A 27630-nucleotide genomic window follows, 5' to 3' on the forward strand; every position below is an offset into this window, starting at 1 on the left:
CCTCCTGATACAGGACTGTCACAACGATAACGATGGTATCATCGGTTTATATCACAAGTCTCCCCATCCATGATGCATCATAATATCAGTGGAACTGGAAGAGAAATACCCCCAAAAGCAGGAGTTGTGTATTTATGTACTGCGTTATTGAGTCTCAGAGCCGCTCGAACACTAACACACGCGCACAATAAATCACTTGTAAAAACGATGTGAGAAAATGTTGGTGGAATTGCTTTGTAACACCAGCTGCTGTAATAAGAATGAAGATATTTGGGTGCATTATTATACTGTAAGATGAAGTATTGCGACATCTTGCAGTATCGATATTTTGTCTCGCCCCTGTGGATGAAAAAAGGCTGATTTATACCTGCGTGTCAGGTCTTCGCTGAGCCTCCATACGTGACCTACGCCACGGGTGAAGCTCTTTCAGTCCTGATGGAGCTCATCAGATTTTGACATCACTTGAAAGTAAATATCTTGTAAAATGTGACAGTTCTGCATTAGAACGAGCACTGACATTTAAAGTGGCAGATATGTAGCACGCAAGCTCAGAAGTATTTGTTTGGCATTAATAGGAGTGAAAGGTCTGTTGTACTGACGGCGGATTGATATCATCACCTGACAGGTTCAGGTTTTCTGTGGAATCGGTTGTAAAACAGGTTGCTACCTAAAAACACCGTTTTATTCAGGTTTGGAGAAGTGTGTGATACAACGGTGACCATCTATTGTGTAATGATGTGTGTGTGTGTGTGTGTGTGTGTAAGTGTGTAAGTGTGTGTGTGTGTAAGTGTGTGTGTGTGTGTGTGGTTATCCTTCACCAGGGGAAATGTAGGCTCTCAGACATGTTAACTACCAAAGCCATAGCCTGATGTTTTCCTTCATTTCATTCGAAACATTTAAATGTTTTGTGGAGTTTGTGCTGTTTGAGAAGAACCATGTTATTATTTTGGGGATAAATATATTTAAATATATATATGTAAAAAAAAAAAAAAAAATATATATATATATATATATATATAAAATTACCCCCAGAATTGTGGCTTTAAGTGTTGGTCACTCAAGGACTATTTTTATGAAGACGGAGTAGACAGATCTCTGAATTTCTGCTCAGAGAGGCAAAAGGTCCCCGTGGACGGAGGTGTAATGGACTGTGCAATGGAGAGCAAACAAGCCTTTTTGTGGCCTGAATGTTTTGAGGGTTTTGTTGTTTTTTTTTGGTTGGTTTTGTTTAAAACAAAAAAAACACCAAAAAAAAACCCTGACCCCATTTTTTCATGTTCCATACAAAGAAACCAGGAGGAAAACAGATTCCCCCCCTCCTCCACGTCTTGTGCTGATTGGTATTTCATTTCACCCGAGTGACAGAGAATTTACAACTCATCCCGAACGGGGCGGAGCCTCTGCTCCTGTTGTCTATAGTGGGAAAGTAAGGCGGTCACCAGAATCTATAGGATGCAGCCTCATCAAAAAAATGCCTGCACAGGAGTATGTGTCAAACACAGGTTGGATTCTTTCCAGATCTAAAAAGGAAAGCCAATGCATTCTCTATAATGACCAACAGGGGGCGGGTCAGGTGGTTTTTAGACACAATATTTGAGGTCATGTTGCCTGTCTGTCCCTAGGATGATGTAAAAACACCAAACTTGTGGAATGGGGGGTGGAATGAGCCAAAGACGAACCCTTTAAGGGTAGATTAATTACAGCGCCACCTGGTGGCCAAAGGAGCGTCTCTTTTTGGAACACCTTGATGTTCTCGCCCCAGTTGGTCGCCCTGATCCAGCTCAGATTTGCTCAGAAAACTCCTGAGGAACTTGATGTGCTAGTGTGAAGAGAAGCTGAGTTTAAGTCCTAGCGCCTCCTAGTGGTTACAGGGAGTTAACCTGATGTAACACCTTTTTGTCGTCACAGGAGGTTCTACAACATGATATATATACAGTATATTTGTTAATGTGATGGACTGGCGACCTGTCCAGGGTGAACCCCACCTCTCGCCCGTAGCCGCTGGGATAGAGTCCAGCCCCCCACGACCCTTAACAGGAATAAGTGGAAGAAAATGGATGGATGGATGGATGTTAAGTGAGTGCTCTCGGGCTCCACCTAGTGGAGAGAGGAAGCAACATTTGCTCCACAGTGTATGCACTCTGCTCTCTCATGCAAAACCCAAAGGAGATCGGGTTTCGCCTCCCTCTCGCTCTGCTCGACAGTCATACACTCGGAGGAGTGAGAGGGAGTGAGAGGGAGTGTGAGGGAGTGAGAGGGAGTGAGAGGGAGTGAGAGGGAGTGCTAGGACTCGCTCAGCGCTGCTCGTAGCTGAATCAGTGCCTGAGCGCTGGTGGCGCTAGGAGTTCTCTGAGAGCATTTTAGGTCTCTGAAATGTTGTGGAGTGGAAATCTAAAGTAGCATGTGATGGGAATACGCCAGTAAAATACAAGTGCCATAAATCTGTACTTTGTTCCAGTGTTTGAGAAAATATACCTAGTTTTGGTCCCTGGGAAGTATTTACCACAGGCAAATTTTTGGGGAGATACACAATAAATTGTCCATCACTTCAAAGTTTCTCCCACCTGCTCGGGCGAGTCGGTGTCCTCAAGGTCTTTGAATGTAACCAACATAAATTCAGGCTCTGATAATGATATTCATTGAAATACTTGGATGCATTCAAGTGTCTTTCATATGGTAAGTTATTTGGTCCACTGTTCTATGATGGATATGGAAATGCATTTCTGAAGTCATATTCTCTGCATATGAGGGGCCAGTGAATTCAGTCAAAAAACGAGGGGGAAACCTATGAACTTAAGACTCCCTCACAGCACGAGACAGGAGCCAGCGTTTGGTTTCTAATTCAGTCGTTGATAAATGAAGATATATTGAACTTTAGATAAACCACTGAATGTTGGCTCTTGATTGCTGCACTGATTACACACACACACACACACACACACACACACACACGCTCACAGAGGGATCAGTCCACACAACCACTTGTCTTTATCATTCATACGCCGCCGTCGCCGCAGTGGAATTGTGCCTTTATTGCCTCGGCTGATCAACTTGACGGACAGTAATGAAATGGAGGCGAGCAGATATCCCAGCATGCTGCTCAGCCTCCCTCCACACACACCGCCAACAGTCCCTGTCCATGTGAAGTAAAGGAAATCATTACCAGCAAATTAATTTGTCTTATGAGTCTCACGCCAAACTTCTTCGGCCTTTCGTCCATCTGCGCTTTGAGCGACGTGCCCTTTTGCAGCTTCCTAAATGATGTGTGGTGCTGGTTCGCAAGCGTTGCCGGTTGTGTCTCTCTCAGCCTCTGACACGCCGTCTCTTCACTGCACTCCATCTTGCTTTGTGCTCTGTAGGCTCCTCCTCTTAATCCCCACGATATAGCTTACTTGACATTCTCTTATAATGTATTGCAGCACAGCTGTCAAGGCTAAGGACCCTCAAATTGTGCCCCATCACTCAGAAACTCAGCTGGGTTTTTAGATCTAGTTGATCTGGGTCTCCTCGTGGCCCAGTGGTCTCAGACACAAACCGCATTATTGGCTGTTCAAGCGGACTGTGTTGCACATTATCCGTCTCTCTTCTTATTGCTCCTGCCAGTCCTTGTTGTGAACCGTTGCATGAAGGCAAGAACACAACGAGAAAACAATTCTAGTTGTTCTCGCTGGCTAAAAGGCCCAACTGAGCTGAAAACTAGACCTGCAGGCTGGCAGCACAAGCTGGTGGCCGGGTTCTACGGAGCCCTGGAGGCTCAATACAGAAAAACAACAACAACAACATTTGTTCAAGGCCACAAGACACAACTGGTTCCCTCAATTTAGTTACTTTGAGGTCAGAAGTCACAACTCATTCCCTCAATTTCAGGAACTGTAACCTCTTTCCTCAGTTTCTTGATCAAGTTCAACTTTGTGGCCATGCATTAATTACACTGAGGTAACAGGTTAAATCTCGTCCTTGCCCACACTGTTGTCTCTCTCTCTCTCTCTCTCTCTCTCTCTCTCTGGCCACTCCAGGACTCTTGACAAATCTTTGCCGGGTCACATGTAGAACTGTGCCTGTAGGAGCTGACGCGAGCGCTGCTCAGCCGTGATGAATAAGCCTGGCTGAGACGGAGGAAGAGTATGCGATGAAGAACCTGCCGGAGATTCCTCCTCAGAGCGTCCGGGTCGAGTCTCCTGACACGGAGACGATGAGCAAACACAATTTTCAGCGTAAAGCTGAAAAGGATCAAATGTGCCCACACTGCACGAAGGAGAGCTGCCTGAACACCAGACAGCTACGATCAGAGGGCGGCTGTGTCGAGTCACATTTTCAATCAAGCTGCAAAATTACCCCCCCACCTTTTTTTTTTTTTTTTTTTTAAATAACCACTTCTCCTCCCATATTTTTGTCTAATTTTCTTTGTCTCAGTGGGAGTGTTGTCTCCTGCAGCTATGATATGATCATGTTTGACATATTCCTCAAATATTTACAACGCACAGCCATGTCCAATAAGCTGTAAGAGCCCCTGCGTACCAGTTAGAGCTCTTAGATTACTGGGGAGACAGAGACACCCACTGGTCTGTTCCTGCTTCGACCGCACAAACCGCTGGGTGCTTCTTCAGCTACGGGCCCTTAAATCAGGGAATGCAGCTGTTCAGTTGTTTTCCTCCATCATGCGCAGAAACATTTCCTGATGTGGGTTGTAATTAGATAATTGTCATATATACAAACGGACTATAGATTTTTTTTTTTACTCCCTCTAAAAATCACTGAAAATAATTATTTTCACTTCCAGCGCGATAACTAAAGAGATATAAACATGGAAATTAGATATTGGCACATTGAAAAAAAAAAGAAAAAAGAATTCCATGACATGTTTGCATGCTGATCTGGGATCTGCACAGGCAGTTTTGAGGTGCTGCTGCTCTAATCGGTGTAGTTGCAAGTACAATAAAGAAAAAAACTCCGATAGTTGAAGAATCCCTCAATTATAATTAAATTGTTGGGATAAATTCAGGTCAATTTTCCTCAAACAAGCGTGTTTTACTGTTCCAGTGGTGAGAGTGAATGTCTTACTATCCCACTAACCGACATCATGAGAGGCTGTGTTGTACTGGTATGAACATTTTACTGGTGTCATGGTCTGAAAGCATGACTCGGCAGATTCTATCTCCCGCTGACCTCGTTTGACCGTTTTGCGGCTTTAGTAGCAAGACGTGACACGGAACCGACAAAGTGCTCAGACAGAATGTTGGGTTCATAAACGTCTGAGACAATAGGGAGGGAGGAAGGAGGAGTGTAAGAAAGATGAACACACACACACACACACACACACACACACACACAGTAAACAAGGCCATCAGGGAAATAAGCCCAGCCATCTCCATGTGTGTTCCTCTCGAGCCGGGGTTTAACAAGCTCTGCATAAAGACGCGCCGGTGTGGTCGGGCTTCCTCTTAATCATGGCTCTGACGGTGCAGCAGGAAGCCCACCAGGACCACAGACTTGTTAATTGAGATCTCGATCCTCCAGAGGTGCCTGCTCCAACTTCAAGCTCTCCGTTTCTTTCTCAGACGACGCTATTAGCTCATGCAGGCCACACTCGAGGGCACCCTTTAATGAGGTTTGTGCATTGTCGTTATTTATGGGATCCACCAGGCATGAAGCTTAAACACAAAATATTCTGGGAAAAAATGGAGCAAACATTCAGACAACAAACAATACTGGAGCTCTCACCTGAAGTGGCCTTCCGTGTCTGGTATTCCATGTCAAGAATAATTAATGAGCACCGTTGCTGTCCTGGGTTGACACTGGAAACAAACGTACCTGGCGACTGTATGCGTGATGCTGCCCAGGACGTCGCGCTCATCTTCCAGCGTTGGAAGTTTCAGGTGACTTTGATCAACCGTCACGCCAGAGAGGAAGGAGGAGGCAGTCAACACTGCGACGCCCCGCTGGTTTACGCTCCCGTTGCAGGCTTGGACACCACTTCCAGGTGATCTTTGCGTTCGGCAAACGTGGTTTTCTAGGAAATTCGGTCAGACCTAAGTGTCTCCTCTATGTGTTCCACACAGATTGGGAGTCGTTAGTTTCTGTTCTGTTTGAATTTCAGGACAAGAAGACGGATAAAGTTTCAGTGGAGAACAAAATTAAGATGCCCTCTTTACCCACATGGCCGAAAAATGAAAGAAAATCAGCCGGGACACAAAAAGCCTACAATATTGATAAATATAAAATCAATTTAGATGTTCTCAAGTGCAATTCCTTGTATTTCATTGATTATTCAACGCAACATGGGCTGAGAAATTGATGGACGGATGAGCAAACAACATGATAAGAAGGGCAAAAACAGGCTAAATCGAAGCGGTCAGTCGAAGACAGGGGTGGGCACCCATGGGCCATGGAGGGCCGTGTGCATGCAGGTTTTCCTTCCAACCAAAGACTTTAACAGGTGATTCCACTGATCAACACACCTTCAGCCACAGAGGAGTGTTAATCCTCCACCTCCAGCACAAGTGGATTTATCTTCTCCAATGGTAACACTTAGTGTGTGAATTCCAGGCATTTCTGTGGGATTGAGTAGCTGTCGCTCTCTAGCGGGTGTTACGTAACCGTCTGACCTCAGATTAACCGGATCTCTCGCTGCGTTTCTTGCGAGACGTTTACGGCTCCGCGTCACTCCAACACTCACAAAGGAATCGTGAAAGACAACACGTGCAAATACATCTGATTTGACTTGAATAAACACACGGCGCGAGGACGTCAGTCGTATTTATTCGGTCCTACGGAGTGAAAGATTATTCCACAGAATATATAATGATGCAAAATCTGCTGAAATCTGAAACAGTACAAGGCTGTTCTTCTTTTCCACCTGGTCTACACCAACAGAAAAGAAAAAAGAAAAACATAAAAGAGGGGACCAATTAGCATTCGTTAGAAATAACGTGAAGTCATTTCATCTCCACCATGGCCGTCCTCGCGTTTACCAAAAGCAAACAGGAAACAAACATCTGTGTAAGCAACAATAAACCAGAAGCAACCAATCTGAGCCCGGTCCTACGGGCCGCTTTGCTTGGCAAATGTTGTGTGGACCAGATGAGAGAGCCGTGAGTTCAAGTCCGTGTGGGGGCAGCTGTCGGCGTCCCTCTCGGCGTTTAGCTTTCATCTGCCTCCAGGTTAATGCTGTTACCAAACTTGGCGTAAAGCTGCACCTTCAGATCACCCAGCACTTGCTGGATGGCTGACACTCGATCCTCCAGACCTTTGACCTCCTGCTCCAGTGTTTCCTGTTCACACAACACAAAAACACATGAGGACCACGGCACCGTCTTCCCCTGAGGCGGCCAGCCACGTGTTTAAGACATTCCCATCAGCCGGTTTCAGTGAATTATTCAACCTGTTTTTGCTAAAAAATGCATTCAGGTGGCAGCAGGAGAGGGGAGCGTGTATTAAATTATCATCAGCAGATATAAAGGGCTGACAAGGAGCTGTTATTATCATAATTGTCATTCAGGGCGTGCAGCCGCCGGCTCCACATCAGGATTTGTTATAAAGGCAGCAGCAAACAACACGGCGACACCCTGACAGGCTGGAGGACAAATCTGAAGACCCTCCTGGTCAATAATGAGGTTGTCTGACGGGAGAATGGGACGAGCTGACGCTTGATTTGTTTGCGATTCAAAGCTGTCACATTATATTTCATCCTGATCCAACGACAACGTTTCTCGCGCCATGACGGGACACAACAGTGCGTGACCCGACAAAATGATCTTTAAAATGATGTCAGTTGCCATCTTTAAATATTCATCTACTACACAGAAGGTCTGACGACAATGACTGATGGATGGTTGCTATCTTTTTGCCCTACAGACTGATTAGTGGCTGTGTAAAATGTCTGTGCCGTAGCCTCATCACCTCACCGATGCCTTAGATTTACAATTCTGCAGTGGCCTCTCACGCCATTGCGCCTTAACGCAGTTTCTTCCTGTTTTTCCCAAGTTTCTTTTAGAGTACACACACACACTCCCCATATTCAATCACCACCGTGTTAATTTCTCCCTAATTGTAGTTGTACTCCAACAATTAATACCAGTATTTAAGAGACGATCACGAGGTGCAGGGTGTGAGAGGGGACAGGTACCTTCGCAGCCTCCAGCATCTCCTGCGTCTCTTCCTGCGTGTGACAGATGAAGACGTCTCCGATTTGATACGGGATCAACAGGGAGTCGTCGTCGAATATCATCAGGTCATCACTGGCGTCCTGCAGGTTCTGCAGGGCTTTCTGGGAGGAGACGATTGCACACGATTACGGTCTGTTGACGTTTCGAGTCGCTGAACTGCCTCTCAAACAGGAGTTCAGCGACTCCTGAGTTTCAGTAAGTCAAGTTCAAGTGACAGCAGGACTGGGAAACGCACAGAAGAGAACCGAATACTGTCCAGCACCGCACCATTTACTGAGAAAGCCATATTGCAAATATTATGTAAAGTATTGTGGTATTATACAGATATGGTGTCATGGGTCTTTGGTTATCAAGGAAAGGGCACCTGAATCACTGATAGTTGTGAAGTGTGGATTTCTCAACTCAACCATTCAACCTTAAACTAGCATCAAAACAAAAACAATAAAGCCCGTAAAGTAAAACAGCAACGACACAACAATTCACAAAAACGTGTCTGCTGCAGTAATGTAGGGGTGCAGGGTGTCAACGGCGTACCGGCGGCGTCCAACTGTGACTCATGTCATTAAGTTCATGGTTAATAATTTTGCTCTCTAATATGTCAAAATCAGTTTGTGCTTCTCTTTACCGTTCACGGCCAGTAAGAAGCAGCATCAGGATCATTATCAAGACAGGCACTTGTGAATATAGTGACTTCCCACCAGATTGCCAAAACCTCCATTTTGGTCATTTTGGAAGCGGTGGGGTTTCATCTCCTTAAATGTGACTTATTCACAATTCAAAAGTGAAGGCAGTGTAATAAATGCAACCATCTAGTCGGTGTGGTGTGAGGGGACACTGAGGGGTGTCCAAGTTAGACTTGTTAATTTACACTTGGATCATTCAAATGAAACAGACATAAGTAAAAGGACCAACACACTTTCTTCGCCTCGATTTCATTCTTCAGCTCAGTCATTCGATTGGTGTTCCGGGCGAATTTGTTGATCTTCTGCTGATCGTCAAACGTCACATTCACATCTTCAACCCCCTGCAACAGCAAGAGACAAGATAAAACCCCGTGTAGCTGACGAGCATCACTGCTGCGCAAGCAGCTAACCACCTTTACAAATGAATGGGCGTCCACGCAGCTAACATTAGCTAGCGTGCTAACTCGTGGCCACCGGTGCACTTGGACGGAGCCGTCCCATCCTTCATTCTGATCGCTAGCATCAACACAGTCAGGCTGGCGATGCCCAGGAGGTCACAACTGACGTTTATTCACGGGCTAGCGGGAATTAGCCTCGCTGGCTAACTGTTAGCGTATGCTGCTGGAACTGACAGAAGCAGCACGAGGGTGTAACCGCGACTTTAACCATCACCGAGGCCGGTAACTTCACGGTTTCCGGTTCCCGGTTTAGAACCGTACACAAGTATTTTTCTCCTCCCCACTAACGGGACAGCTGGGTCTAGACAAACAATGATAAATCTTTACGTCTGAACTTACTCCGGCTCCTCTCTTGGTGGCTGCCATCTTGAGAAGGCGGAGACTGCAGTGCGGAAGAACGGCAGATACACGTCCCGCACATACACGTCCCGCAGATATACGTCCCGTTGAAAGCGCCTTTCGCACCTGGACAGTTTTTAACCGTTTGTTTTTCAGGGACTGAAAACAAGCGGAAATAGGCTTTTTTTTCTTCTTCTTTTTGTTTTACACCCAATTTTCTTTGCCAAAAAAGAGTCATTTAGCTCTTTCTTTTAAATGTTGGCCTTAAAACAACAACAACAACAACAAAAACAGAATTAAATTTTGATTTCTTGTTTACTGGCCTTGCTGCTAAAAACTTTACCACTGAATGTTTTATCGTGGTGGATGGGCCTTCACCGTCAAGACAGACAGATGGAAAGTAATGTAACACAGTTCCATTTTCACGCGCAGCAAAGTCATTCGGCATAATTCCATGTCTTTAAAATTAAAAACTACTAAGGTTTCCTCACTATGTGCTGTGCTTGACAAAAGCAGATACTGGCAATGGCCAGCAGGTGTCGCACTGTGCGAACCTCCTCAACAGGTTCGGGTTGCTCTCAAACACAGAGATGAGGATGTGTCGACAGTATATGTGCTTGCCACTCTTTACTGGAGTAGCCTATTAAATGCTATCCACACATTCAGTTGTTTTTCTGAGGTAGTACTCCAGCATATCTTACACACTATCTTGAGGTCAAATAATAGATACCCACCTTTTGTTTTAGGCGCACACACCTGGAGGAGGCAGAGAAGGACTGTTTCCAAGTGAAACTCAAATTTATAATCCCTGTTCTTGTAGAAAAGCTGGTCTAACGCGGCCCTACGGCTCTGCTATACCACCTGAATTCAAATGACCTTCAGTGAATTATAATTTATGCTGTAGTTATTTTATTTAAAGTGTACATTCATCCAGTGATGAATGATGAATGACGGTGATTATGATGGTGATGATGATGGTGATGCTACAGCTGGAAGGCACAATGTAAAATACACAAAGCACATCTGGTGACATGCTGGTACGTGATGCCAGATCCCCTGAAGGAAGCCAGACAACAACACAATGCCTCTCTCTCGTCTTTCTACAATTGTCCCTTTTTCCATTGCCACATTACAACCGGCGTGCACTCAGTGGGGGCTCTAAATTATACAGATAGATTCGGTAGAAAGTCTATGTGTAAGTCAACGTGAACAATATTTGAAAACCAATGGTGGACAAAACATACCGTAAAAGATTAATTATTATTATTAATTATTTTAATCACTAGGGTAGCTCAGGCTTGTCGTTCCCCGCTACAAACTCCATTTCCCAGAATGCCGTGCACAGGTCGTCAAATCTGGCGTCCTTGCTAACCAACCGCTAGATTTAAGATGGCTTCCGGCTAACAACAACGTTATCGTTTTAGTCAGTTCTCATTTTCCCGACGCTTATTTTCAGTCCTCACAAGGTCCGCGCCAATCAACGTTACTTATATTTAAACACGGTCGTGGACTAACAATTGGGGCATTTTTCTGCCGGAGCGTATATCTGCTGCTCCAGGCTGCACCGCTAGCAAGGCTACACCGCCACCCAGCGGAAGACTCCAAAACGACAGTGCAACAAGCCGCGTAATTGTCAGCTGTAGGTGATCAGATGGCATCAAACTTCACCCACAGCCGAAGGGGCACAAAGAAACGTTACTTTAACCATTCGCTCGGTTTGATTTATTGAGTTAGGATATCATTATTTTTCAAGACATGTTTATACTTACTCACAATGTGTCAAACTTGTCTTATCAACCGGAACTACTGCTCTGTAAATATTGCTACAGCAAACAGGACTGCACCCAAGTTCAAATATTTACTAAATACATCTGTAAAGCAAGAGCGCTTAATCCAATTTAGATCATGTGCACAACATGTCGGGGATCTAATCACATCATAAGTGCTGTTACACAGGATCAGCAGCACCGGGAGAAGTAGCAGTTTTTGACCCACGTTGAATAAATCATGCGTTGGTACATCATGAAGAGCTCGCTTGAGCTCCAGCAGCTGCAGGCGCTCATGAAGTCAAGAGTGCACGATCCAAACAGGGGAATCCAACTCCCACCTCAATATGCAGCCTATACGGCGACAATTGGGACATTGTGCTCATGGATTCCAAGGCTTGTCAAAATAGATTCAATAAACACGGCTGATTTGAGGTCAGGTTTTAAAATATACTTTTATTTTGCGGTTGTTGTTTTTTTTGTTGTTGTTGTTTTTAAAAAGTAATACTTTGTGGTTTGACTGATATGCACAAAGGAGGATTCTCAGGAGGAATAAAACAAACCCTTTATTTGTTTGCTTTTGTCATCGTAATCGTGACACATTATCACACAAAAGCAACAAAGATGAGATGAGAACAACAAAAGCAGAAAGTCTGCTGATGAACTGAGGTGTGTCTGTGTTTGATCCCTGAACGCCTCTCAGATAGGCTGGGGTATTGATGCATTGACAGGCCCTCAAAGACGCTTCAGACTGATGATTTCATTACAGAGCTCTGGGTCTGTTTTGATTAACGGTGATAATACAGACGATACTTGCTCTTTGCAACCCCCCCCCCCCTCCCAAAAAAGTCTTTTTTTTTTAAATAAAAGATCAAAGCAGATATTTTAAGGCTAGTTTGTTTATTTTCCTTTGGTCTTATTTTGACACTGAATTAGATTCCTAGATAAAAATCTTAATATCGATTATAAAAAAAAAAATTTGCCACAATATCAGTTTAAATAATGCGGTGCTGAGCAAACACACACACACACACAATATGTTTTTGTTTTGCTGGTGTTGACACATGCCAGATAAACATCCTCATCACATATCCTGTTACTTCAGCCATCGGCGTCTTATCACGCTGCTCTTGATGACACTGAAGCTTGGCTATGATCTTGTCCGGTTATTTTCACCCAGTGATTAATTTGAGCTAATCACATGACTTCATTAAAGGGCACCTCTGTTGGGTGGACGGTGGGGTTTCCTCCTCGGGAGGACGTCCGATTGATTACTTAAAAACAGTCCCACCCATTTGAAAGAGCACATATAATCGCCTGGCAGCAGCAAGCCTCTGAGGGCAGCTGGGCAGGAGCAGCGATCCACCTCGATGACAGAGTGACTTCTGGTCATTTTTATCTTGAGGAGGTTACTCGAGGTAAGTTTAGAAAGAATGAACAAGTTCTGTCACTGCTTTAAAACACCTTGGAGCCAAGTATAATTTTGTTCTGAACATTTTGTTTTGTTCTGTGTGTGTCGTTTTTTTTTTTTTTTAAGTCTAAATTGTTCTGAAGAGTTCTCAGCTGGTGAAAGTATGGGAAACGAGCATTCCAAACACCGAGAGCTCACCAAGGTAAGAGGATGTTGCTCCCTGTGCCAAAGAGTTGAGCTCCAGAGATTTCCAAATAGTCACATTTATTCGGTCAGTGATTGTGGACGTCTGGATTTATAAAAGGGTGAAAGACAACATGGTTAAACCAGGTGAAAAGAGGGGACATTGGGCTGCTGCAGAGAGAAGGGACATGATGTATTCTGGGAATTCTGCAGCTGCACTCACACGTGTTTTTGGTTGTTTTTTGTTGTTGTTGTTGTTGTTGTCGTTGTGTAGAATGGAAAAGTTCACGACAAGCACGAAAATGGAACGGCGAATGGCAGTATCACATCTCCTGAGCTGGAGGTAAACGGTGGGTGAGACATTTCAAATTTTCTTTGCATTCCAAAATAATGGCTGCTGTCAATCACCGCAGCAAGATGCCAAATGTTCACCAACTTAGAGTACTTTATCTTTTTCGGCTAAATTTAGAAAGATTTAGGCGTTTTATTTCTGGATTGGAAACACACTTGATGTTCCCATGTGCATGTTGGCTTAGTCTGGTGGACTCCTCTAATGCTCTGTAAACACAGTAACCGTGACAGGAGCCTTCTAAAGTCAACTCTAGGCGTAGTCTGAGACATTGAACTGTCACGGTGAGTTGGTTTGTTTCCCTGCGAGTTTGCCCAAGAGCTAATGTTGACGCTGGAGATGAAGATAATGTCTTGGCTTGACTTGCCCATGTTTACTTCACGGAGCACTGCAGAAGTAGATATTGTGCACGAGGTGGACGTCGCACGTGCGGAGCTCAACATTGGCGTCTACACTGCCAGTGAACAACAGACTTTGAAGTAGACGAGAGAGCTTGAAGGTGACGGCAGAGGTCTGCGGCCGGTGTTGGTGAACGGTGACTGAGGTGCAGACGATGGAAGGCTGTCGTCACATTCATGAGAAAAAGTGGAAACGTGTTCAATAAAAAAAAAAATAAAAAAAAATCTGTCCAGGGGCGGGCCCATGAACAGGATTTATGATGTCACATATATTTTGAAAGCTGATCCTGAACGTGAACAAACAAGGAAAATGGACTTTGGAGGAGACATCTTGTGAAATAATCTGGAATTCTGATGTCGGGAGACAAGCAGGCGGCGTTCTAGGGATCTAGTTATGATACATTTTCTGCACAAAAAGAACTTCAGACACACTCAGAATTAGTAAAGAGTGTCTTGATATTTATGTGTGGAGGGAATCTTTACATGTTAGTCACAGATTCTTCTTTTTTTTCAGTTCACGGTGAGAAGGGGATCAAAGTAAATTGCAAGACCATGCCATTAAACGCCGCCCTGGACTCAAGCGGCTACGTGTTGGTGGAGTCAGAGAGCCAACATGCGGAACCAGCAGCTAACGTGCAGAGCTCCCACAGGATGGAGATCCCCAGTGTGGATCAAACAGATGCAGGTCCTCCAGCCACTGATCCACAGCTGGTGAGTGCATTTTTTTAGGCGTACATTCTATATTTCTCTTATTGTCAGCAAATCCTGCTAGAAGATCAAACCGATGATCAATAAATCCTACACGCAGGTATCAGCTGACCCGTCTCACTCCTCCATTCATCAGCCATCCACTAGGATTATTTAATAGGTGACATGTACCGCCAGATTCTTTCACCTCACGTGCAACATCCTGCTGCAGAAAATACCACAGCAACGGACGCGTAGTAATTTGCAGCTGAAAACAGCGATTGAGTGATATTCTGTTGGAAAACACTACGAATACGGAATTCTCTGAAGGCACCGCTCACTCCTCCCAGGTCCCTGCAGCAGGAGTGACGGGCCTCAATGCCAGAATCTCTCAAAAAGTAGCTAAAGTGGCTTGTTTTTAATAGAACATAGTGAAGATATATCACTTAGAATGTTTCTGACTGACACTGACTGACTCATCGAGGGCTAAAACAACCCGAGATGGTTTCCATCATCCGCCATGGCTCATCAGCAGAGTTGATGTAACAAGAACCCTCACCTTACTCAGCCGCTGCTCCTGAAGTGAGTCTGACTGGTCGTGTTTTTTTTCTTAACTGGAAATTAGACAAATTTATTTGATTTCATTTTTTTTTTTTTTTTTTTGTCGGAGCGCAGCAATAAAAGTCAGACGAGAGTGATGTCGGTGAGGGTCGTATCCTGTGATTTGTTGACGATAAGCAGAGAAATATCAGCGTCTTCCCTTTTTCTATTTTTTTCGACTCCAATTTCTCTGAGTAACAAACTGCCCGCGGGTTGGCCCGGGATTACATGCACTTCCATCAACTCTGTCACTTTTAGACGGAGAGAAATCATTCAAAGATCACGTTGCAAAAAGAAAAAAAAGAAAGGAGGAAATAATTTATGCAGTCGTGAATAAATCATTGAGATCCCGTCAATACGTTTCATCTAATATTAAAATGCTCAGTTGTTGTTGACACGGTGACCCAGGTTGTAAATTGGCAGATTTCTTGGAGGTATTTCATTTGGCAGTATTATATCGGTGGAGTTGTTTATCGTACTTGTGTGCTTATATTTTTGGTTCTGACGCGTTCCACCCTTCGGTGAGCCCATTACGAGATTGAACAAGCTCAGCATGTAAGAGAGAAATCATCTCTGCGATCATCACAAAAACCCAACAGGTTCCTGTTATTTATTTCCACGTATGAATTTCAAAACACGCTGAGCCACCGGAGTTAAACCAATGCCACTGTGGCACAATGTCAACAACAGTTCAGAAGCTGTGCTTATGTGTACCCAGAGGGAGGTTTTCGTGTATATACAGTGTGATCAAGCACATGGTTATGATGAATGTCCCAGAAGCAAAACACCAGTTCTGTTTTGTCTGAATGTTAATGTTGGTTTCCGTGATAAAGGAGTCAGGCAGAGAAGAAGAGGTCATCATGGTCATCGTCGAGAGCGCGAGGGACAAATGCCGACATTGCAAAGCTGAAACGTCGACCCAAACGGACAGAAAAGGGGAAGCGGAAATTTCGACGCAAACTGGCGATGATGCGACCTCTTCGTCTGAGGGCGCGGTGGAAGAAGCAGGCGTAATGGAAGCTGCCGCAACAACGGAAGAACGTTCTCTGAGGGAAGCAGCTGCCGTCACAGCTGAAGCGGCCACTGAAGACAGCACGAAGCAGGACAACCTGACAGCTGGGATCGTCATAGAGGAAGTGACTATGGAGGGGAACGTTTATGAGAATATAGTGTTCAGAGCCCAGAGGGTGGAAGTTACCGCTAGTTCGCCAGAATCGGCCCTTAAAAAGAACGCTGCCGGTGATGCTGTTGCACAAGAAACAAGCGAAGAAGATCTCAGCCCTGAAACTGGTGATGACCCTTCAGAGAAGTCTGACACTTCCCCCAAGGAGGCTACTTCCGAAGAAAATGCGTCTGTTCTTGAAGTCATTGTTACCCATGACAGAGTTGAGGTTATCGTCGCTGATGTGGGATCTGAGAACGTTGAAGAACCAGAACCCAGTCCGAGCAGTGTCAGTGGAGGTGCTGAGGAGATACCAGAGGAGGCAATCCTCGCTCTCTCTCAGTACTTTGAAACCAGCGCCGTCCCTCATCAGGAGCCTGCAGCAGATACTGAAAGCCTCCAGGAAGAAATCACTGTGACAGTTTTTGTTCCCCTGTTCAGAGAAGAAGCAGCGAGACTGACCAGTCCAGAGCTGCCTGTGGAAGAGACAATCGCCAAGGAGCCTGAAGAGGAGATGACAAACCCTTGTGAAGAGGATGAAGTCACGGAGGTGTTGGAGAACATCCTCGAGACAGTTGTGGAAGACGTCTCAGAGAAGCTTGAAGTTCCTGAAGAGGTCGCTGAGGAATCTGGAGATGTGCTAGCAGAAGAACCACCAGTCCAAGAGGAACACGCTGAAGGGGAGATTGCTGCGGCTGAAAAGTCTGAGAAAGAGTTGAATCCTTCTATGGTTTCTGTGGAAGTCTTGGAGTCGAGTGCGGTTGTCACCGAGGAGGCCGTGGAGGAGAGCGGGAGCCCTCAAGATCAACAAGCCAAAAATGACGTGCTCGTGGTGATAATTGAGACAACCGAATATGAAGTTACAGCAGAGGTAAATGCTAGTGATGAAGACAGGACTGCTGATTCAGCTTTAGCTGATTCTGAGAGTGTCGAACCTGTCCTTGAGATCATTGTCGAGCAAACCAACGAAGAAGACGCCGAAGCTCCATGTGGTCTCGCGGCTTCAGAGGAGGTTCCGCCAAAGAACACCACCGCCAAGGCTGAAGAGACGCCCGAGGGGGGATCAGGCGTGAGCGCAGCTTCAAACCAGCAGGAACAAATGGAAACGTTGTGCATGGACTTGCAGTCAACCTGTGCGTCAGTCGTTCAGGAAGCAATGCTTCAACTTGGAGGCTCAGCCACATCTTCTCCTGGATATAATATCACCGTTACCATCCACGTGGCTCCAAGGGAAGAGCAGTAGAAGGAAGTGTCCGAAAATAGTTTACGCTTTAATAAAAAGTTATTTTTCCTCACTGGGATGTCACATGTTTATCGCCATGTTTTAGTGATTGTGACATGATTTCTATTTATAATTTAATGACAAGTGCCTGCGTTTTTATTTAGGTTCACATTGTAAAGTCTGGAAAAAAAAACAAACATTTTGCAATAAAATGAAAACATGAAAACTTGAAAATGTCTTTTTTTATTCATGTTTTCGTTCGTGATTTATTTGAAAAACCATGTTTCACTGGCAAATAATCCTTGCTTTCTGAAAACTTAATTTGTACACGAAACAAATATGTACACACTGAATTTGAATCACAATTGATGACCAAATTAAACTAAAATCTAAGGTTGTTCATTTTTGCGTTTAAAAAAAAAATCATAACAGGGACAGCAAGGTATTGGACTTTTCTTGACATTTCTCGGGGCATAACTCTCACACATTGTTGAATATCAATGAGTGAGGGGTGGGACACACACATTAATAAAAGGGTGATTGTTGACAATGTGCCGAGTAGGCAGAGGCATGGTTGGAATTGTGCTCCCATCTCAAAGCTGCGATAAAGACACTCTCTGCTCCGGCGCTCCTGCATAATTCTCAAAGGCGAATTCTTTGTGATGGTGTATAGGAGAAGACAAACCTGAAGCAAGAGTCAGGAACCCTGACAGAGCCAAAGAGCGTGACTCAAGATCCCAGCCAGAAGGAAGAAGAAGCTCCTAAAACTGAGAGCGGAGACAGTCAACCTGTGGAAAGTCAAGAGGAGGGTCCCCCAGAAGAGAGTCCAGTTATGAACTTCTTCAAATCTCTTGTAAGTAACAGTTTTTATGGATTCTGCTGCAACATCAGCTTTTCAGTCCTACTTGAACAAAACACGGTGGAATAATTGTTTGATGTCATGTGAAAACATCAAAAATGAAACCCGGCGTGCGTGCTCATCATTCCTCGATACTTTACTCAAAGCTGATGTGGCGAATTGCCTGGTAAAGTTGAGTAAATCAGTGACAACGTGTTTAAATTCGATTGGTCTGTCTCCTCTTATTCCATGTGGAGGTGTTTGTTAAGAGGACATTGTCAAAGGAGGTTAAACGTCCGAATAGGTATCCATAACCAACTCCGTGAGGACAGTGGCTGAATGAAACCCTACAACAAGCAGCTATTGTATTTCCTCTTCATCATGCTGTCTTTTGGATTCCTGCCGTTTTAAACAGTTACCATTGCCCTAGCGCCATGCTAATCAAGGCTTTGAACATGCGGGACTGTGGTGGCCTATTGTTCAACCCATAGTGTGAGCTCACAAGGGAGGCCTGTGAGCTTGGAAGTTGAGATTTGTGAAGATAGAGCGAGGGCAGGCCTACGCCATCTCCAGAGCACAATAGCTGCTACAATGACAGCGCATGTACTGTACGTGCTCAGTCAGGGACGCCAGTGTGCAACTCAGTGTGCCTCAGTTAGCTTACCATAAAAGCCTATGTCTGCACTGGAGAAAGGCCTCTCTTTTATTCAAATCCTTACTTTTTTTTCCTGTCCCTTTTACATCAACTACATCCTCTTGAATGCGTCGTACCGCGGCTTCACCGTTTTCACATGAAATCGCTTCGTGCTCCAAGAAACCAGGTTTAACGTTTGCAGGATTGGCATTTGCTTCCTGGTGATAAATGTTCACGGTTTTCCTTTCCTTGTTGCACAGGTGACTCCCACTAAAACATCCAAAAAGGAAACAGCTTCTCCTGCTGCCCCAAAAGATCAGGTGAACATATGTCCTTGAAGTATGATATGGCATGCACAATTCTTGACGTTTGACACTGTGTTGCATGGGGTCACTTTATATTTTGTGAACTGTATCCATGAGTCCAGGAAATGTTTGAGATTGACTTTAGAATACAGGCGGTTGTGCTTGGAGAATGTTTTTTGTAGATTCTTGTGCTGGCATCAATTTATTTTGCATTTCTGTTGTTTCATGCTTGTAATCGTCCACATCGGGCCAATTTGTCTCATTTAAAAGCAGCTAGGAGGACTTTTTTATCATCCCCGATCTCGCCGAAACACGAGGAACCACCACAACCTTTCATCACTGCGCTACTTGGTGGTAAATAGAAAACCATGAAGTGCATTAGGAACCTGTCATGGTGGAGACACTACTTTCCTGGTTCATCAGCTTTCTGGGCGGTTTATGCGGTTGTTGTAGTTTAGAAATCATTATTGTTGTTCAGCGCTAACAGCTACTTTAAATGACATTCGTACTTGAACGGTACACAAACGCTGATCTCACACTGAAAGGTCGGACGTTAGCCGGTGCCAACCACCAGCCCGCCCTGCCCTCTGATCGGGACTTTCTCCTGCTTTAACAACAGTAGCGACCGTTCATTGTGGCACCACAGAGTGTCGATGTGATCGATGTATGGTGCCGTCATTTGAACTGTGTTATGCAGCTCTCGTATTTTCAGTGCGATTTCTCTGTCTTAACTGATGATGTAGCTGTTTCCGTTCAATACCGATGCCTCTGTATGACCTGCACTGCCGAGCCAGACCATCGGCCAGCACAATCGCTTAAAAAAAAAAAAAAAAGGAATGTTAAGGCCTGTGATTGGGTTGATTCCCCTGCAGAGTCAAACAAAACATTCTGGTTAACACTGCCACCGGCTGCCAAAGTCAACACAAACTGAAAGTTAAGAGAGGCTGCTTTAACTTGACCTCTGAACCGCTGCCTTTTGTTGCCAAACAGAGCCAGAAGGAGAGCCAGCCAGCGCCAACCACTACTGTGAGCACTGAGTGTTTTATAGTTCAATGTAAAAGGCCCACGTTTACTCGACATGCTGACTTCTTTTAACTTCTTCTTCTTCCTAACCTTTTAAAACTGAGATGCTGCTCTAATTCATCCACCTTTACTCGCTAACAGCAAGGCTACTTGCAGTTTGTTGAAAGTTGGAAATCATCATCACACCTCCGCTACGATTGTTGCTATTGTCTTCCTCTAAAAATGTATTTGGGCTACAAAAAAAAAACAAAAAACTGTTGGCAGTTGACAATGATTTTCTTTCACAGACAAGCATTCCAACTGTCTCTGCTCTGAATAGGTTGCTCAAGTGTCCGATCCACCTGCAGCGCCCAAAGGAATGTCGATCCCACCACCTCCTCCTCCAGAGCCACCAAAAATGGAAATCAAAGCAGAGCCGGCTGCCAAACCTGTAAAATCCACGCCAAAAGAACAGCCAAAAGCTGCTGCAAAGGAAAAATCAGCCAGAGACGCACTGAGCAAACTCTTCCGTCCAAAGGTAAGCAACTGTACCTGCAGGCTGCATGATGAACGCGCTCTCACATGGAACGAATGAACGCCATGCATGTTCCTCAGTTCTACCGCAGCCTGACACATATTCGACTGTATGTGAATTCGAGTCCCCGTGAAATTTTAAGGCGACCAAAGGAAACATTGCTTCAACACGTGGAAGAGCAGACCGAGATCTTTCTGTTGAAACGGCCGAGGCTCATCCTGCTGCTAACCCAACGAGAGCTGGTGGGTCCAGAGGTGTCAGAAACGGAGCGATTCGCTCTCTCTCAAATTGACACGTGCAATGGACCCGCCGAGGCTTTTGCAGCTGTTCGGGTCAGAATGTTGCTCTAAAAACAAAACTGTAACCATAGAATTCAGGAAAGGGTGATTAAGCTGAACGCGTGTGTACAAAGCACTTCAATCATGAGACTAAAATGTCTGTCACATCCTGTACGACCCCTTTCAGGTTAAGGGCGCCAGAAAATGCTCTTTACGTGGTCGTAAATTATTCACAGTTTTGTTCCAGTCGGTCGAAAACCAGGTCGTCGCCCTCCATGAAAACACAGCAGCTGTTTCTGCCACAGTGAGTGACTCGTCACAATCATCGACATCCAAACTGAACTGGTAAATAATTTCAGTTAAATCAAAAAAGGAGTCTGACTCCTTGGGAAATTTGCCAGTTTGGTGATACTTTGGTTTGGCAGTACAATATAATTCTTGCTTTTGTGACTGACATTGTGAGCTGAAATGCTGATGCAATTCCCATACTTTAGCTTAGCATAGCATAGCATAGCATGGCATAGCATAGCATAGCATAGCATAAAGACTGTAGGCGGGGAGAACAGCTTGTCTGGCCCTTTCCAAAATTCACTTCAAGCCTTTCAGTGCCGTTTACGGTTGAACATCTGTTTTTTTTTTTTCTCCTTCCACCAAAGAAGTAATGTTTCCTTTGCCACTTGTCTGTCTGTTAGCAAGATAATCCAAAATGCTGGAGCTGATCTCCACTTAACCGTGGCGGAGGCGCGCCCTTGGCGTGCGCTGCGGTTGGAATTGGATCGTCTGTTAGATCGTTTTGTGCCGTTACAGCGTACAGAGTTGTGTACTGACTGAATGAATGCGGTGTCACTACTCCGGCCACCAGCTCGAGTTACTCCGCCCTCGCCGCCACGATCATGTGCCCTCGCCTTCCTTAATGAACGCTTTTCATGTTTACTGACGGCATTTTGTTTCTGTCACATTGAACTTAACTCACAAAAAGACTTGCTTCACTGTCCTGCAGACAATCAAGGAGACACCACCAGCTGTAGAAGTAGAGGTACAGCCAGGTGTAGAAGTACAGGTAACGTCAGAGCGGGCTCGTTCCTCTCAGCTTCCTCATCTTTCACCAGCGTAGTAGATCTTAAGCTGATATGAAGCACCAGCGTTGCTGCCCTTCAAGGGTCACAGCTGTGCTGATAACCCAGCGTTTGTTTTACATTTATCTTCATTTGCATCAGTTCATGAGTTTAAAAAAGCAGTTTTGCTCTGCAGGAGACACCAGCGGAGGTGGCACAGGCAGTTGTAGAAGTCAAGGTAAATCAGTGGAGGAGCAAATCTCCGGGTTTTGTCGTCCTTTTTTTTTTTTTGTAATGATCCCTTGATTATGTCACATCACTGTGTACTAATTTGCTTAGCTTCTCTTCTTGTTATATTTCCTGATTCATTTGCATTTGTTCAGAGTGAAAATGAGGTTGAACCTCAGGAGACAGCAGAGGAGGCGGCACAGCCGGTAGTAGAGGAGCAGGTAAATGAGCAGAAAGTGTGAGGGAAGATTTATTCTTAATTTCCTTCACTCTGCAGGCACCAAATATTATGCTGCAACAATTAGGATTTTTTTTTTTTTTTTTTAAGCCAGCGAGCACATAGATTTGCGGTAAAGAAAAAAAATAATTAAAAGATTGCTGTTAGTTATTCCATCATGGCAAAGCATCACACCTGTGATTTATTTATGGTATACGGTCTTTGAATTAACGTGAGAACAAATACCTTTGCCCCATACAGGTGGTGGAGGAGGTATCACAGCCAGAGGTAGAAGCTGAGGTAAATGAAAAGATTTCAACATTTTGGGCAACATTCATATTTGCTTCGTTGGGCTGATGGTTAATACGTTAAGCTCTGTCTGTGGAAGGCGCTAGCGCAAGTTTGCTAATCAGCCTGTCCCTTCTTTGGACCTCAAGAGGGGACAGTGAGACAATGTAGCGCGGAGGATTAGCAGGTTTAAGCTACAAGCTAAGATTTTGTCATCATCAGAGGGTGGTCATGGAGGGTCGCTGTGAACGTCCCAGGCAGAGGTGTGAATGCTGGGACAATAATTGAGCGTCACACACCCGTGGGGTCTGCAGCTGTCCGTGTCAGTACCTGAGTGTAATGCAGGCCTTACTCTGAGCTCCACTCATGGCTCTAAACTCCTCCCATATCCGAGTCAGCACGCAGAGAACAATCTTTTTAGCTGTCTAGGTCCACAAGTGAGCCTTACCCTCACTCATGAACACCCCCGAACACTTGAGCACCCTCACTCCCTCGCGTCCAGCTGATGTGCATTATTCACAGCTAGCTAACCCAGCCTTTTTTCTTCTTTTTTTCCCTATGATAATGTGTTTGGCATCGGCTCAAATCTTACATATGGCGTCTTTAAGCTTTAACCAGGAAGTGATTAACTTTGCTTTGAAAAATGAACGAAAACTAGGCAACAAAATACTGGTACCTGCCGTCAGACTGATCTTTAAGCTGGGATGGAGCTTAGCTATGTCAGTCTGTCAGTGTTTATGGGGGCGGTGTCTGTCTTTTCAGGAAGCAAATATGTGTGGAGTGCCAGAATGCTGAACTATTTCTTTCAATAAAGACAATCTCGGAGTCTTTGGTGGAGGTTGGAGCACTCATTCTCCTGTTTCCTTTTTTAACAGGAAACAACAGTGATTGTTTTGCACGTCTTTATTTATACAGGGACCGACTGACCTTGAACTGATTTTTTTCCCATTTCCTGTCAAATCTGATCTAACATATTTATCTCTCCTTTACCTTTTTCTTTCACTTGAAGGTGGTAGCTCTTGCCGTCACTCTGTCGGCTTCATTATCATCTTTTAACTTGTAGGTGGCTCATGAAGTTTGTTCTCCCCTCCCTCTCTTTTAATAAAAGAAGGTGGATCCCTCAAAAACTGGGACACTGGAAGCCGCCGCAAAACCAGAACCTCCACCGCCCGTGAAGGAAGAGAAAACCAAAACGCCCACAAAATCATCCTTCTTTGCGCTCTTCAAGCCCAAAGTAAGGAACTGATCATTTAAGTCCTAAAAAGGCACCTAAAGCAGCCTGGCAGACTTACTTCTCTTCTGTGTTTTCTTGAAGATCATAACATATTTCAGTACTTTTATGATCAATCATCATAATGCAGCCATCACCACTGATTGGTTCCTTGCAGCAGATAAAGTTACTTCAAGCGTAACATTCTAATGTCCATCTAACGACGAGACACTGACATGTAACGATCCAGGCAGTTCCTCCTCAGTTGCTCAAGAATGTTTTTTTCCCCCGATGTGCGCCGACACTTTCAGGCTGTTGAGCCCAAGAAGGCGGCCGCTGCTCCGGCTGCAGCCCCGGAGGCAGCTCAGACTGTGAAGGATGAACCCAAAGCAGCATCAGAGACGGTCGTAGATAGCAAACCCGCCGCAGTGGCCTCCCAACCTGGAGACGATGCAGCCAACGTCCCCAGAAAGCTGGAGAAGAGGAACTCCATCCAGCTGTTCTTTAAATATCTGGTAAGGAGCGAATCACTTTTCACCGGTGCCGTGACACAAACATGAACAGTTAAACTTGATGTTGAAGTTACATATTTTGGAGGAATTTAATGATCCTGTACGTTGTAATATGTTGTAGCTTCATCTCCACTAGATGGCAGCAGCAACGCATTAGGAGTTCAAAGGTGTCGGCCATTACTGCAAACAAAGGTTACAGGCCAGGGGGGGCCAAACTTTTTGCAAAGAGGGTCAGATTTGGTGAGGTGGAAGTGTGTGGGGGCCGGCCCTTCAGCCTGACACCCTTTGAGCTGTTAGTGGTTCAAAGGGTGTCAGGCTGAATGCATTTAATGTGAATGATTAACAGTAAATACAAATGAACTATTTTATGAAATTTTTTGCTGTGAATTGCATACTTTTCACGTCTTCAAACATTCCATACTATTCACTATCAAATGCTCTCTGTGAATTTCTAAATTCAAAACATGTGATCAGGAAAATAACACGAGGAGCTCAGAGGTGCAAAGCACTGAGGGCCAAATGAATCCTTGGATGACTCACTATCAAAAACGAAGAAGGCCCTGTTTTTCGGACAGAATTTGACGTTAAATTGAAAAGCAAAATAACGAATGATACCACAGTGTCATGAGCCAGCCAACATTGGCAAACTCTTGCTTCTTCTCAGGACAAATTGTGTCCTCCATTTCCATCGCACGGTCTTTAATAAACTCACCCTCAGTAAAAGGTTTTGCAGTGCTTGGCAATCAGCGTTGCCACCTCGTCGCTCGCCTTTGTGACATCTTCCTCTGTCCTGCGGGCTCTTTGTAAAAAAAAGCGCTGCCGTGCCGTTAAAACAGCCTCCAGTTGCTTCAGTTTTTCGCCAGGTTCGTTCCCAGTTCGATCGTCGTAGTTTGCAGGTTTCGTCTGGTGGTGCCTCTTGATACTGAATTCCTTGAAGACAGCCACAGTCTCTTGGCAAATTAGACGCAGACGCAGCTGTGTCCTATTTCAGTGGAGAAACACTCCAATTTCCACTTGTCCTGGAGGCGGCGGCCCTCGCTGTCAACTTTCCTTCTTTTGGTTGCGGTCGCCATTTTGAAACTGGGCCACGTAAACTTTGACCCTTGTGTCAAGTTACTTAAGCGTGTGGCCACAGGTCTACTGCCATCTTCTGGTAGAATGTTAAATTGTATATTTTATACAGTGGTCAACAGTGCTGGTGGGCCGCATGTTGTTGGTGCTATGACAGAGGCTGCGGGCCGCTAGATATTTGAATGCGGGCCGCATTTGGGCCCCGGGCCGGACTTTGGACATGCCTGTTACAGGCAGTGGTGGGTTAATATCAGCTGTTTCATGCAGAAACAAGTAAGGATATCATGTATGATATCTTGTAAATTCAATCAAATTTGACACACGATAAAAGTGGGTTTTTAATCTCATCAAACCTGTTGGTGGTGCGATCCAGAATTGCGGTCTGAAAGATTCGAAGATGTAACAAAAGATGATCTTAATAAAGAGAGAAACACAAAAAAAAGGAAAACAAATTTAACATTTTGTCACATTTGGCTCCAGCCTGAGAAACTTTTGGCACCTGTGCCTTAGATACAGCACTGGAAAGTGAGTCTTGGGCCAGAATCGGGCCAAATGAGGACCGTGGATGCAGATTTAATGTTTTAATGAGGCAATTAAATATGTATGTAAGCACGTACTTTATGTATGTTTGTATTTATTTATTTATTTGAGACCCAGAATGTTAATGAACATCAATACATAATACAAGATGTAAACATGCCAGATTTCGCAAAAAAATAAATAAAAAATGCTAAGTTCCATCTGTCATTCCTTGGCAGGTAACAACAGGAAAAGAAATAGAAAAAGAGAACAATTCATTGACTTTGGTTCTTAAAAGCAAAACGCATCTGCTAACAACCACTTTGTTCTCCTCCCTTCAAATGGCAGGGTCAGAAACGCCACTCTACAGACGCCGGGGTCCAGACGGAGCCAGCGGCTGCTGCTTCAGCAGCCGAGAAGGCCAAATGAAACCAAAACCAAAAGTGAAGTTCCCCTGTAGATCATTCCTTTCAACCCCTCCTTAATTATTTCACCCAAGTTTTGTTGTTGTTGTTGTTGTTGTTGTTCCGTAGTTACTATGCAAACGGAAAAAAGACCACAAAGAGTTATGAGACAGAGAAACAGTGCGAGGGTAGGTGAACAGGTTCTGTCGAAAACCTGGCCAAGGTTGTGAACACCTGCCTGCACCAGTTCTCGCTCCGAAGACATTCCATGTGACTTCCATCTGCTCTTGCAACCTAATATATATTTGCTTTGCTTTGGTCGGTTCAGATGTCTCAGACGTTTAGAAACACTTTGTCATCAAGGTTTTATTTTATTTTATTTTCATTTTTTTTTTCTCCTTTTGGCTCATCTTGGAGAGATCATGTCCTTGTGGCAGCGCAGGGTTCGATACGGAATTATGTTGGAACCTTTAATTGGTAGGGTGTCAGAAGAGCAGTCCAGACGATGAAAAGATGATAAGAGGAGCGTGTCCACTGAAAAGGCAGCGCTTAAATATGTTACTGTGTTATGTTAAATGTATGTAGACTAAAGCACTGCCACACAGTACTTGTGTTTTTAACAGCAGGTACTGGGCAAAATGAAGAAGAAAAAAAAATCACAATCTTTGCTGTTTTGCGGGGAAACTGTTAAGTTCAAATAACAAATTCATGTGGGAAGGGCGAAAATGTTGTCGCGCAAACATGTCCTTGTGGTATGTAGTCACAGCTGGTTAGCGTTCAATAGGATAGCAGCTCTTGGTGTAATGTCATTTAACTGAAGTCTCTTTATGTTTCACAGACGTGCGACTAATGCCGTGCTTTCATTCACTCACGTGTACACGCATGTATGTGTTAACTTCACCCCCTGAAGACAATAAATTAATGTTCACCTCTTGCTTTTCTTGTTCATCGTCGGCTCCCATGAGAAACTTTATCAGGAATAACTGGAACTGCAAAGACAAAAAAAATAAAAATATGTGACCTGGCGAGTCGGTGGCGTTTATAATCCAGCCGATACGGCAGACACAAGTGACACAAGTCAGAGAGAAGCAGGACAGAAATGAGAGGAATT

General features: G+C 44.6%; 2 protein-coding genes across 6 annotated transcripts; one reads left to right on the forward strand and one right to left on the reverse strand.

The window, feature by feature from the left end:
* Positions 1-6742: 6742 nt before the first annotated feature.
* Positions 6743-9798, reverse strand: pfdn4 (prefoldin subunit 4). Its single transcript, XM_086212541.1, has 4 exons — positions 9646-9798; positions 9082-9189; positions 8126-8266; positions 6743-7271 (listed from the first exon to the last, which is right to left on the reverse strand). Exons 1-4 carry the CDS (start codon positions 9670-9672, stop codon positions 7140-7142), a joined length of 408 nt encoding a protein of 135 aa, XP_086068667.1. The 5' UTR covers positions 9673-9798; the 3' UTR covers positions 6743-7139.
* A 2778-nt stretch (positions 9799-12576) lies between these two features.
* Positions 12577-27453, forward strand: bcas1 (brain enriched myelin associated protein 1). 5 transcript variants are annotated; one of them, XM_086213183.1, is made up of 16 exons: positions 12583-12829; positions 12949-13024; positions 13280-13355; positions 14267-14463; positions 15873-17072; positions 18097-18276; positions 19156-19215; positions 20191-20226; positions 20543-20740; positions 22016-22075; positions 22267-22308; positions 22454-22519; positions 22777-22815; positions 23915-24037; positions 24325-24528; positions 26464-27453. In XM_086213183.1, exons 2-16 carry the CDS (start codon positions 12986-12988, stop codon positions 26542-26544), a joined length of 2601 nt encoding a protein of 866 aa, XP_086069309.1. In that variant the 5' UTR covers positions 12583-12829; positions 12949-12985; the 3' UTR covers positions 26545-27453. The 5 variants fall into 5 exon arrangements, with proteins under 5 accessions (XP_086069310.1, XP_086069309.1, XP_086069308.1 ...); XM_086213182.1 differs by having other exon boundaries at positions 12585-12829; positions 23912-24037; XM_086213184.1 differs by lacking the exon at positions 20191-20226 and having other exon boundaries at positions 12577-12829; positions 23912-24037.
* Positions 27454-27630: the final 177 nt, after the last annotated feature.

Source organism: Aulostomus chinensis, chromosome 9 (assembly GCF_037954235.1).
Source record: "Aulostomus chinensis isolate RoL2024-O1b breed Wild chromosome 9, RoL_Achi_v1.0, whole genome shotgun sequence".
In the NCBI taxonomy this organism is placed as follows: Eukaryota; Metazoa; Chordata; class Actinopteri; order Syngnathiformes; family Aulostomidae; genus Aulostomus; species Aulostomus chinensis.

Coding starts and splice junctions, on each gene's coding strand:
- pfdn4 (XM_086212541.1), bottom strand. CDS start 9,672: ATGGCAGCCACCAAGAGAGGAGCCGGA. Junction 8,267..9,081: donor ATGAAATCGAGGCGAAGAAA/GTGTGTTGGTCC, acceptor GTCTCCTCCCAG/AAAGCCCTGCAGAACCTGCA. Junction 7,272..8,125: donor AGATGCTGGAGGCTGCGAAG/GTACCTGTCCCC, acceptor TTGTGTGAACAG/GAAACACTGGAGCAGGAGGT.
- bcas1 (XM_086213182.1), top strand. CDS start 12,986: ATGGGAAACGAGCATTCCAAACACCGAGAGCTCACCAAG. Junction 18,277..19,155: donor TGAACTTCTTCAAATCTCTT/GTAAGTAACAGT, acceptor CTTGTTGCACAG/GTGACTCCCACTAAAACATC. Junction 24,529..26,463: donor AGCTGTTCTTTAAATATCTG/GTAAGGAGCGAA, acceptor TTCAAATGGCAG/GGTCAGAAACGCCACTCTAC.